Source organism: Hemitrygon akajei, chromosome 20 (assembly GCF_048418815.1).
Source record: "Hemitrygon akajei chromosome 20, sHemAka1.3, whole genome shotgun sequence".
Taxonomy (NCBI): domain Eukaryota; kingdom Metazoa; phylum Chordata; class Chondrichthyes; order Myliobatiformes; family Dasyatidae; genus Hemitrygon; species Hemitrygon akajei.
Genome location: NC_133143.1, coordinates 21,312,347 through 21,328,822, shown reverse-complemented (window position 1 = coordinate 21,328,822; position 16,476 = coordinate 21,312,347). Strand labels below are relative to the sequence as shown.

The window sequence follows — 16,476 nt, the reverse complement described above, 5'->3', positions numbered from 1 at the left end:
GGGTAAGGCAGTGGATGTAGTCTATATGGACTTCAGCAAGGCCTTTGACAAAGTTCCAGGTTCAGTTGTTAGGTATTAATGCTGGAGTAATAAAATGGATTCAACAGTGGCTAGATGGGAGATGCCAGAGAGTAGTGGTGGATAATTGTTTATCGGGATGGAGGCTGGTGACTAGCGGGGTGCCTCAGGGATCAGTTTTGGGCCCAATGTTGTTTGTAATATACATAAATGATCTGGATGATGGGGTGGTAAATTGGATTAGTAAGTATGCTGATGATACTAAGGTAGGAGGTGTTGTGGATAATGAGGTGAGTTTTCAAAGCTTGCAGGGAGATTTATGCCGGTTAGAAGAATGGGCTGAACGTTGGCAGATGGAGTTTAATGCTGAGAAGTGTGAGGTTCTACATTTTGGCAGGAATAATCCAAATAGAACATACAGGGTAAATGGTAGGGCATTGAGGAATGCAGTGGAACAGAGAGATCTAGGAATAACAGTGCATAGTTCCCTGAAGGTGGAGTCTCATGTAGATAGGGTGGTGAAGAAGGCTTTTGGAACGCTGGCCTTTATAAATCAGAGCATTGAGTACAGAAGTTGGGATGTAATGTTAAAATTGTACAAGGCATTGATAAGGCCAAATTTGGAATATTGTGTACAGTTCTGGTCACCAAATTATAGGAAAGATATCAATAAATTAGAGAGAGTGCAGAGACGATTTACTAGGATGTTACCTGGGTTTCAGCACTTAAGTTACAGAGAAAGGTTGAACAAGTTAGGTCTCTATTCATTGGAGCGTAGAAGGTTGAGGGGGGATTTGATCGAGGTATTTAAAATGTTGAGAGGGATAGATAGAGTTGACGTGAATAGACTGTTTCCATTGAGAGTAGGGGAGATTCAAACGAGAGGACATGATTTGAGAGTTAGGGGGCAAAAGTTTAAGGGAAACACGAGGGGGTATTTCTTTACTCAGAGAGTGATAGCTGTGTGGAATGAGCTTCCTGTAGAAGTAGTAGAGGCCAGTTCAGTTGTGTCATTTAAGGTAAAATTGGATAGGTATATGGACAGGAAAGGAGTGGAGGGTTATGGGCTGAGTGCGGGTAGGTGGGACTAGGTGAGATTAAGAGTTCGGCACGGACTAGGAGGGCTGGAATGGCCTGTTTCCGTGCTGTGATTGTTATATATGGTTATACTGTATCATTAGTAATCGCTTAGTTATAGTAATCTTTATAAATTGTACTCATTTAATCGCATAAGGTGTACTGTCTGTTTTTTGGGCGAGGCGGGGACATCACACAGCATCCACACCAGCTGATTACCCAGTTTGGCGGGGCCGAAGGCTGCTCCCCCTAGACTAGAACGAGTTTGAGCGATGCCTGAGGCGACCCAGGGGTTACACGACAATAAAGGTGTGACTGAAAACAGCTAAGCCCCGAAAACAGCTAAACCCCAATGAGGTTGTGGCCTGCATTCCAAGGTTTAGAAAGAGCTGACGGTGGAGATAGATGCACTGTCTGCCATTTTCCAAATTTGCATAGATGGTTCCCACTGGAAAGTAGCAAATATATCCCCATTATTTTAAGGAAAGTGAGAGAAAACATGAGACTGCAGAATAATTAGCCTGAGGATCCAAGAATTTATTGTTAAGTAAGCAGTAATAGCGCACTTAGAAAATAATAATTGTATTGAGTAGTCAGCATGGACTGATGAAAGAGAAATCAAGTCTGATAAATTTATTTGACTTTGCAATGAGTACACTAGGTAAATGGGAACTTACCGTATGTGGTTTATTCAGACTTTAAGAAATCTTTCAATAAAATGACATGAGAAATCACTAAGGAAATTTAGAGCATACAACACTGTGGGTAACAATGGTTTGCTAACAGACACAAAACTTGTGATAAAATTTTGTTATTTTTGAATGGCAGGCTGTGACTGTGGTTTTCCAAGTAGTCAAACCTGTAGCCCGAGCATTTCACAGTCTATATCTGTGATATGATTGGAGATGGGCTGGGAGTGGCAAATGCAACATTAAACTGGGTGGGGGTAAAAGGTATAAGGAGAAAGGTTAGAGCCTTCGGGAGAAACAAACAGATCAGGTGAAAAGCTGAAGATCGGAAGATGGATATAATATGGAAAAATGCTAAGTCATCCACTTTGATAGAAAAACATAGAAAAGCATTTTTTTTAGATATCAAGAGATTAAAAAGTATTGATACTCAGAGGGATATATGTATCCTTACACATAAATTATTGAAACTTAAAATGCAGACACCACCAGCAACTTGGTAGGCAAACAATATATTGACCTTTGTTGCAAAAAGAATGTCATTCTGCAGTTGTATGCCTGAAGTATTGTGCACAGTTCTATTCTCCTCACACGAGAAAGGCAGAGGTAGTGCAGTGAAGGTTCACTAGATTTGTTCCCAAAATGGACATGTGATTATGTGAGAGAAATTATGCAGAATGGGTTGATACACTAAGAGTTTAGAAGCAAAAGAAGTGATCTAATTAAAAGGAACAAAATTCTTACACTGCATGATAGAAGAGTGGCCAGAATGATATTTTCCTACCTGAGGTATCTAGAATCAAAAGTTAGGTTTAGCAATCAGCCAATCAGAACTAAGATGAGAAGCCACCAAGAGGGTTGTGTAAGCTCCGCCATAGAGCAAATTCATGACAGATCTGTAGATAATACAGGTATAAGGAATTAGTGTAGGCAATTAATGTCTATTCACCTCCTCCCTCACCTCCACTTAGGGCCCAAAACAATCCCTGCAGGTGAGGCAGTGTTCTGTGTTCAAACAATCTGCTGTATCTGGTATTCCTGATGTGGCCTCCCCTAGATTGGTGAGACCCATCATAAGTTGGGGGGCTGCCTTGTTGAGCATCTTCGCTCTATCCGCAATAAGCAGGATTTTAATTTCCATCCCCATTCCGATGTGTCGGTCCAAGGCCTGCTCTACTGCCACAATCAAGTAACACCTTATATTCCACACGAACAGCCTCCAACCTGATGGCATGAACATAGATTTCTCTAATTTCCAGTAATTTCTCCCTCCCCTTTCTCTGTTTTTCCATTCCTCATTCTGGCTCCCCTCTTACCTCTTCTCATAACCTGCCTATCACCTCCCCATGGGAGCCCTCCTCCTACCCTTTATCCCATGGTCCACTCTCCTTTCCTATTAGATTCCTTCTTCTCTAGCCCTTTACTTTTTCCACCTATTACTTCCCAACTTCTTACTTTATTCTGCCTCCCCCACCCTTCTGGCTTCACATGTCACCTAAAGCTTGTGCTCTTCCCCTCCCTGCTCCTTATTTTGGGGTCTTCTCCCTTCCTTTCAGTCCTGATGAAGGGTCTCAGCCTGAAACGTAGTCAGTTTATTCCTTTCCATAGATACTTCCTGACCTGTTGAGTTGCTCCAGCATTTTGTGAGTGTTACTATGAATTGTAAGTGTTGCCATTATATTCTGGTCTACATACTAACATTACTAAAATAATTTAATGTATCCAATGGACTTGCTCCTGAATGTGAACTAAGTCGGAGTGTCTTTGAAGGTCTGTTTCAATTTTTCTAACTCTCCATTCACTTCTGGCTCTCATGCATCTTTTTTAAAACAGAAGATATTGCCATCCGTGGTATTGCCATCCATGCCATTTCCTATTACAGCTACATATATTTGTTTCCTCCTTTTAATCCTTCCCTTATTTAGTTGAAAATAATGAGCACAGCATACAGGAATTGAAATTAACTAACCTAAAAATTTTTTTTAAATGACAGTAACATTTCTTTAACTTATTGTAATAGGAATTCTATTAAAGATTTTATATTTTCTTCGGCAGTTTAACGGGGGCACGACTGCATAAGCGCGTGTAAGTCGGACCGTGAGGCAGCGGGAGTATTTAAAGAGAGCAGTTAGACGGAGCGGGTGACGGAGTAGAGGGGGACAGAGTAGAAAGGCTTTGTCTCGAGAGGCTTCGGCGAGTAGAGGCTGAGGACGAGGTTCACTCCAAGTGAGGTAAGGCCGGGTAAGCTCCTTTAAAAGGAGAACGTTTCAAAAGTTGAGGCAACGTGTTGGGTAGGTCATGACAGCTGAGATCGGCCCCGTGGTTTGTTCATCCTGCAGCATGTGGGAAATCAGGGATACTTCCAGTGTCCCTGACAACTATGTGTGCAGGAAGTGTGTCCAGCTGCAGCTTCTGGCAGACCGCATTGAGCGTCTGGAGCTGCGATTGGATTCATACTGGAGCATCCGCGATGCTGAGAAAGTTGTGAATAGCACGTTCAGTGAGTTGGCCACACCGCAGGTAAAGGCTACACAGGCAGAAAGGGAAGGGGTGGCCACTGGACAGCGTAGCAGTAGGCAGGTAGTGCAGGAGTCCCCTGGGGTCATCTCCCTCCTAAACAGATATACTGTTTTGGATACTGTTGGGGGAGATGTCTCATCAGGGGAAGGCAGCAGCAGCCGAGTTCATTGCACCATGGGTGGCTTTGTGGCACAGGAGGGAAGGAAAAGGAGTGGGAGAGCTATAGTGATAGGGGATTCGATTGTAAGGGGAATAGATAGGCGTTTCTGCGGCTGCAAACAAGACTCCAGCATGGTGTGTTGCCTCCTTGGTGCAAGGGACAAGGATGTCTCTGAGCGGCTGCAGGACATTCTGGAGCGGGAGGGTGAACAGCCAGTGGTAGTGGTGCACATAGGTACCAACGATAGAGGTAAAAAACGGGATGAGGTCCTACAAGGTGAATTTAGGGAGTTAGGAGATAAACTAAAAAGTAGGACCACAAAGGTAATAATCTCTGGATTACTACCAGTGCCACGTGCTAGTCAGAGTAGAAATAGGAGGATATTTCAGATGAATACGTGGTTTGAAAAATGGTGCAAGGGGGAGGGATTCAAATTTCTGGGGCATTGGAACCAGGTCTGGGGGAGGTGGGACCGGTATAAACAGGATGGTCTGCACCTGGGCTGGACTGGAACCAATGTCCTAGGGGGAGCGTTTGCTACTGCTGTTCAGGAGGATTTAAACTAATGTGGCAGGGGGATGGGAACAAGTGCTGAGAGACAGAGGGGTGTAAAATGAGGATAGAAGCAAAAAGTAGTAAGGTGAAAAGTAAAAGTGGCAGGCAGGCAAATCCAGGGCAAAAATCAAAAAGAACCACTTTTCAACATGATTGGAAAAGGGCTAAGAGTGTTGTAAAAACAAGCCTGAAGACTTCGTGTGTCAATGTGAGGAGCATTTGTAACAAGGTGGATGAATTGAATGTGCAGATAGTTATTAATGAATATGATATAGTTGGGATCACAGAGACATTGCTCCAGGGTGACCAAGGATGGGAGCTCAACATTCAGGGATATTCAGTATTCAGGAGAGACAGATTGGAAAGAAAAGGAGGTGGGGTACCGTTGCTGGTTAGAGAGGAGATTAAGGAAGGACATTAGCCTGGAGGATGTGGAATCAATAGTGCACAACACTAAGGATCAGAAAACACTGGTGGGAGTTGTGTACAGGCCACCTAACAGTAGTAGTGAGGTTGGGGATGGCATTAAACAGGAAATTAGAAATGCGTGCAATAAAGGAACAGTAGTTATAATGGGTGACTTCAATCTACATATAGATTGGGTGAACCAAATTGGTAAGGGTGCTGAGGAAGAGGATTTCTTGGAATGTATGCGGGATGGTTTTCTGAACCAACATGTCAAGGAACCAACTAGAGAGCAGACCATTCTAGATTGGTTATTGAGCAATGAGGAAGGGTTAGTTAGCAATCTTGTCGTGCGAGGCTCCTTGGGTAAGAATGACCATAATATGGTGGAATTCTTCATTAAGATGGAGAGTGACATAGTTAATTCAGAAACAAAGGTTCTGAACTGAAGGGTAACTTTGAAGGTATGAGATGTGAATTAGCTAAGATAGACTGGTAAATGATACTTAAAGGGTTGACGGTGGATATGCAAAGGTAAGCATTTAAAGATCGCATAGATGAACTACAACAATTGTTCATCCCAGTTTGGCAAAAGAATAAACCAGGGAAGGTAGTGCACCTGTGGCTGACAAGGGAAATTAGGGATAGTATCAAGTCCAAAGAAGAAACATAAGCCAGAAAAAGTGGCACACCTGAGGACTGGGAGAAATTCAGAGTCCAGCAGAGGACAAAGGGCTTAATTAGGAAAGGGAAAAAAAGATTATGAGAGAAAGCTGGCAGGGAACATAAAAACTGACTGTAAAAGCTTTTATAGATATGTGAAAAGAAAAAGATCGGTTAAGACAAATGTAGGTCCCTTGCAGTCAGAAACAGGTGAATTGATCATGGGGAGCAAGGACATGGCAGACCAATTGAATAACTACTTTGGTTCTGTCTTCACTAAGGAGGACATAAATAATCTTCCGGAAATAGTAGGGGACCGAGGGTCTAGTGAGATGGAGGAACTGAGGGAAAGTAGGGAAGTGGTGTTAGGTAAATTGAAGGGATTAATGGCAGATAAATCCCCAGGGCCAGATGGTCTGCATCCTAGAGTGCTTAAGGAAGTAGCCCAAGAAATAGTGGATGCATTAGTGATAATTTTTCAAAACTCCTTAGATTCTGGATTAGTTCCTGAGGATTGGAGGGTGGCTAATGTAACCCCACTTTTTAAAAAAGGAGGGAGAGAGAAACTGGGGAAATTATAGACTGGTTAGCCTGACATCGGTGGTGGGGAAAATGCTAGAGTCGGTTATCAAAGATGTGATAACAGCACATTTGGAAAGAGGTGAAATCATCGGACAAAGTCAGCATGGATTTGTGAAAGGAAAATCATGTCTGACGAATCTTATAGAATTTTTTGAAGATGTAACTAGTAGAGTGGATAGGGGAGAGCCAGTGGATGTGGTATATTTAGATTTTCAAAAGGCTTTTGATAAGGTCCCACAAAGGAAATTAGTGTGCAAACTTAAAGCACACAGTATTGGGGGTATGGTATTGATGTGGATGGAGAATTGGTTGGCAGACAGGAAGCAAAGAGTAGGAGTAAATGGGACCTTTGTAGAATGGCAGGCAGTGACTAGTGGGGTACCGCAAGGCTCAGTGCTGGGACCTCAGTTGTTTACAATATATATTAATGATTTAGATGAGGGAATTAAATGCAGCATCTCCAAGTTTGTGGAAGACACGAAGCTGGGCGGTGGTGTTAGCTGTGAGGAGGATGCTAAGAGGATGCAGGGTGACTTGGATAGGTTAGGTGAGTGGGCAAATTCATGGCAGATGCAATTTAATGTGGATAAATGTGAGGTTATCCACTTTGGTTGCAAGAATAGGAAAACAGGAAAACAAATCTGAATGGTGGCCGATTAGGAAAAGGGGAGATACAACGAGACCTGGGTGTCATTGTACACCAGTCATTGAAAGTGGGCATGCAGGTACAGCAGGCGGAGAAAAAGGCAAATGGTATGTTGGCATTCATAGCAAAAGGATTTGAGTACAGGAGCAGGGAGGTTCTACTGCAATTGTACAAGGCCTTGGTGAGACCGCACCAACTTGTGTGCAGTTTTGGTCCCCTAATCTGAGGAAAGACATTCTTGCCATGGAGGGAGTACAAAGAAGGTTCACCAGATTGATTCCTGGGATAGCAGGACTTTCATATGAAGAAAGACTGGGTTGACTAGGCTTATACTCACTGGAATTTAGAAGATTGAGGGGGGATCTTATTGAAACGTATAAAATTCTAAAGGGATTGGACAGGCTAGATGCAGGAAGATTGTTTCCGATGTTGGGGAAGTCCAGAACGAGGGGTCACAGACTAAGGATAAAGGGGAAGCCTTTTAGGACTGAGATGAGGAAAAACTTTTTCACACAGAAAGTGGTGAATCTGTGGAATTCTCTGCCACAGGAAACAGTTGAGGGCGGTTCATTGGCTATATTTAAGAGGAAGTTAGATATGGCCCTTGTGGCTAAAGGGATCAGGGGATATGGAGAGAAAGCAGGTACAGGGTTCTGAGTTGGATGATCAGCCATGATCATACTGAATGGCGGTGGAGGCTTGAAGGGCCAAATGGCCTCCTCCTGAACCTATTTTCTGTGTTTCTATGTTCCAAGTTGAATGAACAACAATATTTATTACTTGAGGAATGGGGTGAAGATACCTAAGCAGGAAGTCTGGGTTTCCATTGTGGTAATTGCAATAATATATTTCAAAAATGATGCAAACTTGTGACATCAGTCGTACATGATGCTTTATTAAGGCCCTAACTATAGGATCTAAGGCATAGTGTGTGAAACGCCACCTTGCCCTGGCATGGAAAAGTTTTAAAGACAGTGAAGCCTTGAGCCACATTGACAGGTGATGCAACTAGTAAGAGTTGACGTGTAGTTTCAGTTTATTCTTCACAGTCCTGACTATTACGATGCAATGCCACAGCAGGCACACTCTTTGTAGTCAGTGCATGAGGATAAGGTGCATGATGGAGCTCACTAATCCCTGGAATAGTTCTGTGTGAATTGCAGTGAGAACAAGAAATGCTGGAAATACTCAGCAATCATACAATATTTGTGCCGGGACGTTAATTTAACAGGTAACATCAATCACATTTCATGAAAATTCAAAGGCCAAAAACTGCAGCTGTTGCTAATCTGAAATAAAATGCACGGCCAGACCTGCTGTCTATTTAAAATGTTCTGCTTTTATTTCAGGTTTCTCGCATGTTCAGGTTTTGTGCTTTGGAAACACTTTGGGATGTTCCATGTTCTTTGAAATATTATTTTTTACTTTCAACTCTGGGATTGCTGCTTTGCATCAGCTGCACACATGCAAAATAAAAAATTACAGAAACTTGGGTGTTTCAGGAGCAGGAATGGCCACTGAGTGTGCCAGGCTTTAGATGTTTGAAAAAGAACGGAGAGGGAGGCAAAAGTGGTGGGGGTGTGGCAATGCTAATTAGGGATAGTGTCATGGCTGCAGAAAAGGATTAAGTCATGGAGGGATGGTCTATTGAGTCAGTGTGGATGGAAGTCAGAAGCAGGAAAGAGGCGATAACGTTACTGGATGATTTTTATAGTCCCTCCCAATAGGGATTTTGAGAAGAAGATGGGGAGGCAGATTCTGGAACGGTGCAATAATAATAGGGTTGTTGTGATGGGAGATTTTAACTTTCCTAATATTGATTGACATCTCCTCAGTGCAAAGTGTTTAGATGGGGTGGAATTTGTTAGGTGTGTTCAGGAGGGTTTCCTGATACAATAAGCTAACTAGAGGAGAGGAGAGGCTGTTCTTGATCTGGTATCAGGAAATGAACCAGGTTTATATCTCTCGGTGGGAGAGCATTTTGGAGGTAGTGACCACAACTTTATCTCCACCATAGCGCTGGAGAGGGATAGGAGCAGATAATTTGGGAAATCATTTAATTGGGGTAGGAGGAAATATGATGCTTTTAGGGAGGAACTTGGAAGAATAAATTGGGAGCAGGTGTTCACAGAGAAATGCACGGTAGAAATGTGGCAAATGATCAGGGAACACTTGCATGGCATTCTGCATAGGTATGTTCCATTGAGGCAGGGAAAGGATGGAAGGGTTAAAGAACCATGGTGTACAAAGGATGCAGAAACTCTAGTTAAGAAAAGCTTATGAAAGGTTCAAGAAACTAGAGACTGTTAGAGCTCTAGAAAATTACAAGGTTGCTGGGAAGGAGCTTAAGAACGGAATTAGGAGAGCCAGAAGGGGCCACGGGAGGCCTTGGTGAGCAGGATTAAGGAAAACACCAAGGCGTATGTGAAGAGCAAGAGGATGAGAATAAGACCAATCAGGTGCGATAGTGGAAGTGTTTGCATGGAGTCAGAGTAGGTAGATGAGGTACTTAATGAATACTTTGCTTCAGTGTTCACCAGGGAAAAAGACCTTGGCAATTGTCAGAATATGGACTGAAGCACTTGAGACATTAAGAAAGTGGATGTGCTGGAGCTTTTGAAAAGCATTAAGTTAGATAAGTTGCCAGGACCAGATGAAACATACCCCAGGCTACTATAGAAGGCGAGGGAGGAGATTGCTGAGCTTCTTGCAGTGATCTTTCCATCATCAATAGGGACGGGAGAAGTACCAGAAGGTTGGAGGGTTACAAATGTTGTTCACTTGTTCAAGAAAGGGGGTAGAGATAATCCAGGAAATTAAAGACCAGTGAGCCTGACTTCAGTGCTGGGCAAGTTGTTGGAGAAGATCCTGAGAGGCAGGATTTATGTCTCTCCAAATGTTCATAATCTGATTAGGGATAGTCAGCATGGAATTGTCAAGGGCAGGTCATGCCTAATGAACCTGAATGAATTCTTTGAGGATGTAACAAAACACATTGATGAAGATAGAGCAGTGGATGTAGTGTATATGGATTTCAGTAAGGCATTTGATAAGGTTCCCCATGCAAGGCTCCTTCCGAAAGTAAGAAGGCATGGGATCCAAAGAGACTTTGCTTTGTGGATCCAGAATTGGCTTGCCAGAAGAGAAAGGGTGGTTGTAGATGGTTTGTATTCTGCATGGAGGTTGGTGACCAGTGGTGTTCCACAGGGATCTGTTCTGGGACCCCTCCTCATTGTGATATTTATAAATGACGGATGAAGAAGTAGAAGGGTGGGTTAGTAAATATGCTGATGACACAAAGGTTGGGGGTGTTGTGGATAGTCTGGAGGGTTGTCAGAGGTTACAGTGGGGCATCAATAGGATGTATAACTGGGTTGAGAAGTGGCAGTTGGATTTCAACTCAAATAAGTGTGAAGTGGTTGATTTGGTAGATCAAATTTGAAGACAGAATATTATATTAATGGTAAGACTCATGGCAGTGTGGAGGATCTGAGAGATCTTAGGGGCCATGTCAGTAGGACACTCAAAGCTGCTGTGTAAGTTGACAGTGTTGTTAAGAAGGCATATGGTGTGTTGGCATTTGTAAACTGTGGGACTGAGTTCAAGAGCCGTGAGGTATTGTTACAGCTATACAAGACCTTAGTCACCCCACTTGGAGTACTGTGTTCAGTTCTGGTCACCACACTACAGGAAGGATGTGGATACTATATATAGAGAGTGCAGAGGAGATTTACAAGGATGTTGCCTGGATTGGAGGGCGTACCTTATGATAGTAGGTTGAGTGAACTTGGCCTTTTCTCCATGGAATGACGGAGGATGAGAGGTGACCTTTTTAGAGGTGTATAAGATGATGAGCGGCATTGATTGTGTGGATAGCCAGAGGCATTTTTCCAGGGCTGAAATGGTGAACATGAAAGGTCATAGTTTTAGGGAAAGAGGTACCAAGGGGATGTCAGGGGTAAGTTTTTCATACAGAGTGTGGTGGTTGCGTGGAATGCAATAGGGTCTTTCAAGAGCCTCTCAGAGAGGTAGATGGAGCTTTGAAAAATAGAGGGGAATTCTAGGCAGTTTCTAGAATAAGTTACATGGTCGACACAACGTGGTGGGCCAAAGGGCCTGTAATGTGCTGTAGATTTCTATGTTCTAAAATCTTGCTTTGTGGATTTAGTTAAATGCTTACACAGAAGGGTTCAATGCTTTTCATGCTCACTTTGACAGACAGACCATGGAGGCATCTACACAAATCCCCACAGCCTGATGACCCTGTGATTTCAGTCTCTGAAGCTAATGTGAGAATATCCTTCAAAATATCACGAAATGTGTAAATTCAGCATGTCATTTAAAACTTTGACAAATTTCTGTAGAAGTACAGTGTAGAGTGTCCTCACCGGCTGCATCACTGCTGGTATGGAAACACCAATGCCCAGGAACGGAAACGTCTTCAAGAAGTGGTGGATGCAGCCCAGTCCATCACAGGCCATCCTCCCCACCACTGAGCACATCTACCAGGAGCGCTGCCACAAGAAAGCAGCATCCATCACCAAGAACATCTACCATCCAGGCCATGCTCTTTTCTCACTACTGCCATTGCGCAGGAGGTACAGGAGCCTTTGGTGCCACATCACCAGGTTCAGGAACAATTATTACCCTTTTAACTATCAGCATGGATAACTCCATTCACTTAACTCTGATTTGATTTTACAACCTATAGACTCACTTTCAGACACTTGTGATTGCAGTTAAATTTGTTTACTTATTTTTAAATTTGTGCAATCTTCTTTTGCACATTGGTTGTCAGCCTTTATGTATATTTTTTCATAAATTCTTTTGTATTTCTTTATTTCACTGTATATGCCTGCAAGAAAATTGATCTCAAGGTAGTATATGGTGACATATGCATACTTTGATTATAAATTTACCATGAACTTTGAATGTATAAAGATGATTTCTTTGTTTTAGTGAAGAGAAACATCTGCCTTTGTCTCACACCCATATGATGCAATTCTGCATGGTGAGTGGTTCACTCCTGCTTCGGTTAATTACACAAGGGAAATAAGGAGAAGCAGGAAGAAAATCCTGTAACAAAATTTATGAATAATTTTGATTTCATTCTTTTCCTTGTTCACAGATCATGAGTAATCGTGCCTATATTTTGGTATCTGAATTTCATGAAACACGAGGTATCCCACAAAGATGTGCAGAAATCATCATGAAGCATTTCAAAATCATCTGTATGGAGGAATTCCAGAGAAACAAGGAGGAGTTTGGAAATAAAATCCAGATCATTTTTGTGTGGGAGTACTGTCCCAGAGTAGATGAAGAACTTCTGAAATCACTACCTTTTCTGAAGGTGATTGTAAACTTTGGTGTTGGTGTGGACCATCTTGACCTGCCTTTGATCTCCAGTTTTGGGGTGAAGGTGGCCAACACTCCTCATGCGGTGGATGCTGCTACTGCTGATATGGGCATGGCTTTAATGTTGGCATCTGCCAGGAATATCTTGGAAGGTAGGATGGGGATTCAGATTATTTCTGTAAAATGAGCAGGAACTAAATTTTGTGAATATATAACTTTATGGTTTCGTATCAAGGAATAAAATGCTTTTTAATACAAAATATGTTAGCACAGTAAAAGGCTAAGTTTTATCTGCTCTTCTAGATATTTTAAAAAAGTAAAGTCTTAGGTATTTTAATAGTCCAATAATGATAATCTTAAATACCTGCCATTTGTTAAATGCAGAAAATATCGGAAACATTCAGCAGTTCAGGCTGCATCTCTGGGCAAAGAACAGAGGTAACATATCTGGTTGTCCATCTGTGACAGTGGCTCAGCTTGCTTGTTTTCTTCGGGCAGTGAAGTATACCCATATAGTCTGACCTATTGGTCATGACTCCTGGTCTGCATTTTACAACCCCTGCATTCTTCTGTCTGTACTCTCTCTGAAACCAGTTTCACTCACAATCTGAGTCAGATTCATTATCACAGACGTATATCGTGAAAATTGTTGCTTTGTGGCAGCAGCACAGCGCAAGACATAAAAATCACTTTAAGCCGCAATAAATAAATAAATAAGTAGATAGTGCAAAAGAGAAATACAGGTGTCCCCCGCTTTACGAATGTTCTCTTTACACCTCTTCAGTTTTACAAATGACCTGCATTCTCTTTTGGGAAGAGGACAGCGAGGCTTTGAGAAGAAGTGCGGCGGCGGCCATTTTCAAATTGCTTCTCAGATCGGAGTTCTGAGAGGCGGGACTGCGCAGGCGCATGAAGGAGGCCTGGGAAGGAGGGAAGATATAAAAAGAACGCAGCCTTAAGCAGCGGGCAGCTTCGTTTGCGGGCAGCGGAGTGAGCCGGGAGCAGAGTGTAGGGCTTGGGCTCAGAGGGCTTAGGCGGAAGAGGGCACAGTAGGCTTATCTTTTAGTTCTCCTTGTTATTTTCAGTTATTCGGGAAGTATGAGTGTGAGGGCAGCTTGTTGTTCTCGGTGTCGGATGTGGGAGGTCCTGGAGTCTCCGAGCCTCCCGGACGTCCACATCTGCGCCAGGTGTGTCGAACTGCAGCTCCTGAGGGACCGAGTTAGGGAACTGGAGCTGCAGCTCGATGACCTTCGCCTGGTCAGGGAGAGTGAGGAGGTGATAGAGAGGAGTTACAGGCAGGTGGTCACTCCGGGGTCACGGGAGGCAGATAGGTGGGTCACGGTCAGGAAGGGGAAGGGGCAGGTACTAGAGAGTACCCCAGTGGCTGTACCCCTTGACAATAAGTACTCATGTTTGAGTACTGTTGGGGGGGACAGCCTACCTGGAGGAAGTGACAGTGGCCGGGCCTCCGGCACAGAGGACGGCCCTGTAGCTCAGAAGGGTAGGGATAGAAGAAAGAGGGCCATAGTAATAGGGGACTCGATAGTCAGGGGTTCAGACAGGCGGTTCTGTGGAGGTGATCGGGAGTCCCGGATGGTAGTTTGTCTCCCTGGTGCCAGGGTCCGGGACGTTTCTGATCGCGTCCAAGATATCCTGAAGTGGGAGGGTGAGGAGCCAGAGGTCGTGGTACATGTAGGTACCAATGACATAGGTAGGAAAGGGGAAGAGGTCCTGAAATGAGAGTATAGGGAGTTAGGAAGGCAGTTAAGAAGAAGGACCGCAAAGGTAGTAATCTCGGGATTACTGCCTGTGCCACACGACAGTGAGAGTAGGAATGGAATTAGGTGGAGGATGAATGCGTGGTTGAGGGATTGGAGCAGGGAGCAGGGATTCAAGTTTCTGGATCATTGGGACCTCTTCTGGGGCAGGCGTGACCTGTTCAAGAAGGACGGGTTACACTTGAATCCTGGGGGGACCAATATCCTAGTGGGGAGGTTTGCTAGGGCTACAGGGCAGACTTTAAACTAGTAAGATGGGGGGGCGGAAATCAATTTGAGGAAACTATGGGAGAGGAGGTTAGTTCACCAGTAGAGCAAGTAAGTGGACAATGTGTGAGGGAGGAAAGGCAGGTGATGGAGAAGGGATGCGCTCAGCTCGAAGATGTAGGGGAGAAGAAAGAAAAGGATAATAAATTTGAATGCATTGCTAGGAATAAAAAGAGAGGAGGAGGTGGAGAGTATCTTAAATGTATCTATTTTAATGCTAGGAGCATTGTAAGAAAGGTGGATGAGCTTAAAGCGTGGATTGATACCTGGAATTATGATGTTGTAGCTATTAGTGAAACATGGTTGCAGGAAGGGTGTGATTGGCAACTAAATATTCCTGGATTTAGTTGCTTCAGGTGTGATAGAGTAGGAGGGGCCAGAGGAGGAGGTGTTGCATTGCTTGTCCAAGAAAATCTTATGGCGGTGCTTTGGAAGGATAGATTAGAGAGCTCCTCTAGGGAGGCTATTTGGGTGGAATTGAGGAATGGGAAAGGTGTAGTAACACTGGTAGGAGTGTATTATAGGCCACCTAATGGGGAGCGTGAGTTGGAAGAGCAAATGTGTAAGGAGATAGCAGATATTTGTAGTAAACACAAGGTGGTGATTGTGGGAGATTTTAATTTTCCACACATAGATTGGGAAGCTCATTCTGTAAAAGGGCTGGATGGTTTAGAGTTTGTGAAATGTGTGCAGGATAGTTTTTTGCAACAATACATAGAAGTACCGACTAGAGATGGGGCAGTGTTGGATCTCCTGTTAGGGAATGCGATAGGTCAGCTGACAGATGTATGTGTTGGGGAGCACTTCGGGTCCAGTGATCACAATAGCATTAGCTTCAATATAATTATGGAGAAGGACAGGACTGGACCTAGAGTTGAGATTTTTGATTGGAGAAAGGCTAACTTTGAGGAGATGCGCAGGGATTTAGAGAGAGTGGATTGGGTCAAGTTGTTTTATGGGAAGGATGTAATAGAGAAATGGAGGTCATTTAAGGGTGAAATTATGAGGGTACAGAATCTTTATGTTCCTGTTCGGTTGAAAGGAGAGGTTAAAGGTTTGAAAGCGCCATGGTTTTCAAGGGATATTAGAAACTTGGTTCGAAAAAAGAGGGATGTCTACAATAGATATAGGCAGCATGGAGTAAAGGAATTGCTCGAGGAATATAAAGAATGTAAAAGGAAACTTAAGAAAGAGATTAGAAAAGCTAAAAGAAGTTACGAGTTTGGTTTGGCAAATAAGGTGGAAGTAAATCCGAAAGGCTTCTACAGTTATATTAAAAGCAAGAGGATAGTGAGGGATAAAATTGGTCCCTTAGAGAATCAGGGTGGTCAGCTATGTGTGGAGCCGAGGGAGATGGGAGAGATTTTGAACGATTTCTTCTCTTCGGTATTCACTAAGGAGAAGGATATTGAATGGTGTAAGGTGTGGGAAACAAGTAAGGAAGTTATGGAACCTATGACAATTAAAGAGGTGGAAGTACTGGCGCTTTTAAGAAATTTAAAAGTGGATAAATCTCCGGGTCCTGACCGGATATTCCCCAGGACCTTGAGGGAAGTTTGTGTAGAGATAGCAGGAGCTCTGACGGAGATCTTTCAGATGTCATTAGAAACGGGGATTGTGCCGGAGGATTGGCGTATTGCTCATGTGGTTCCATTGTTTAAAAAGAGTTCTAGAAGTAAGCCTGGCAATTATAGACCTGTCAGTTTGACATCAGTGGTGGGTAAATTAATGGAAGGTATTCTTAGAGATAGTATTTATAAT

At 43.3% G+C, this 16,476-nt stretch overlaps 1 protein-coding gene across 5 annotated transcripts in view; it reads left to right on the top strand.

Moving 5' to 3' along the window:
- Positions 1-16,476, top strand: part of LOC140713629 (putative ribosome-binding factor A, mitochondrial) — a 98,352-nt gene that overhangs the window by 7,612 nt on the left and 74,264 nt on the right. For 3 of the 5 annotated variants that reach the window (XM_073023982.1, XM_073023981.1, XM_073023980.1), the window contains exon 2: positions 12,444-12,822. In XM_073023982.1, coding sequence (XP_072880083.1) covers positions 12,447-12,822 — 376 coding nt within the window. In that variant the 5' untranslated portion in view covers positions 12,444-12,446. Of the gene's footprint in view, positions 1-3,839; positions 4,016-12,443; positions 12,823-16,476 lie in introns of all 5 variants that reach the window. The other 2 variants (XM_073023983.1, XM_073023984.1) reach the window with 1 other exon arrangement.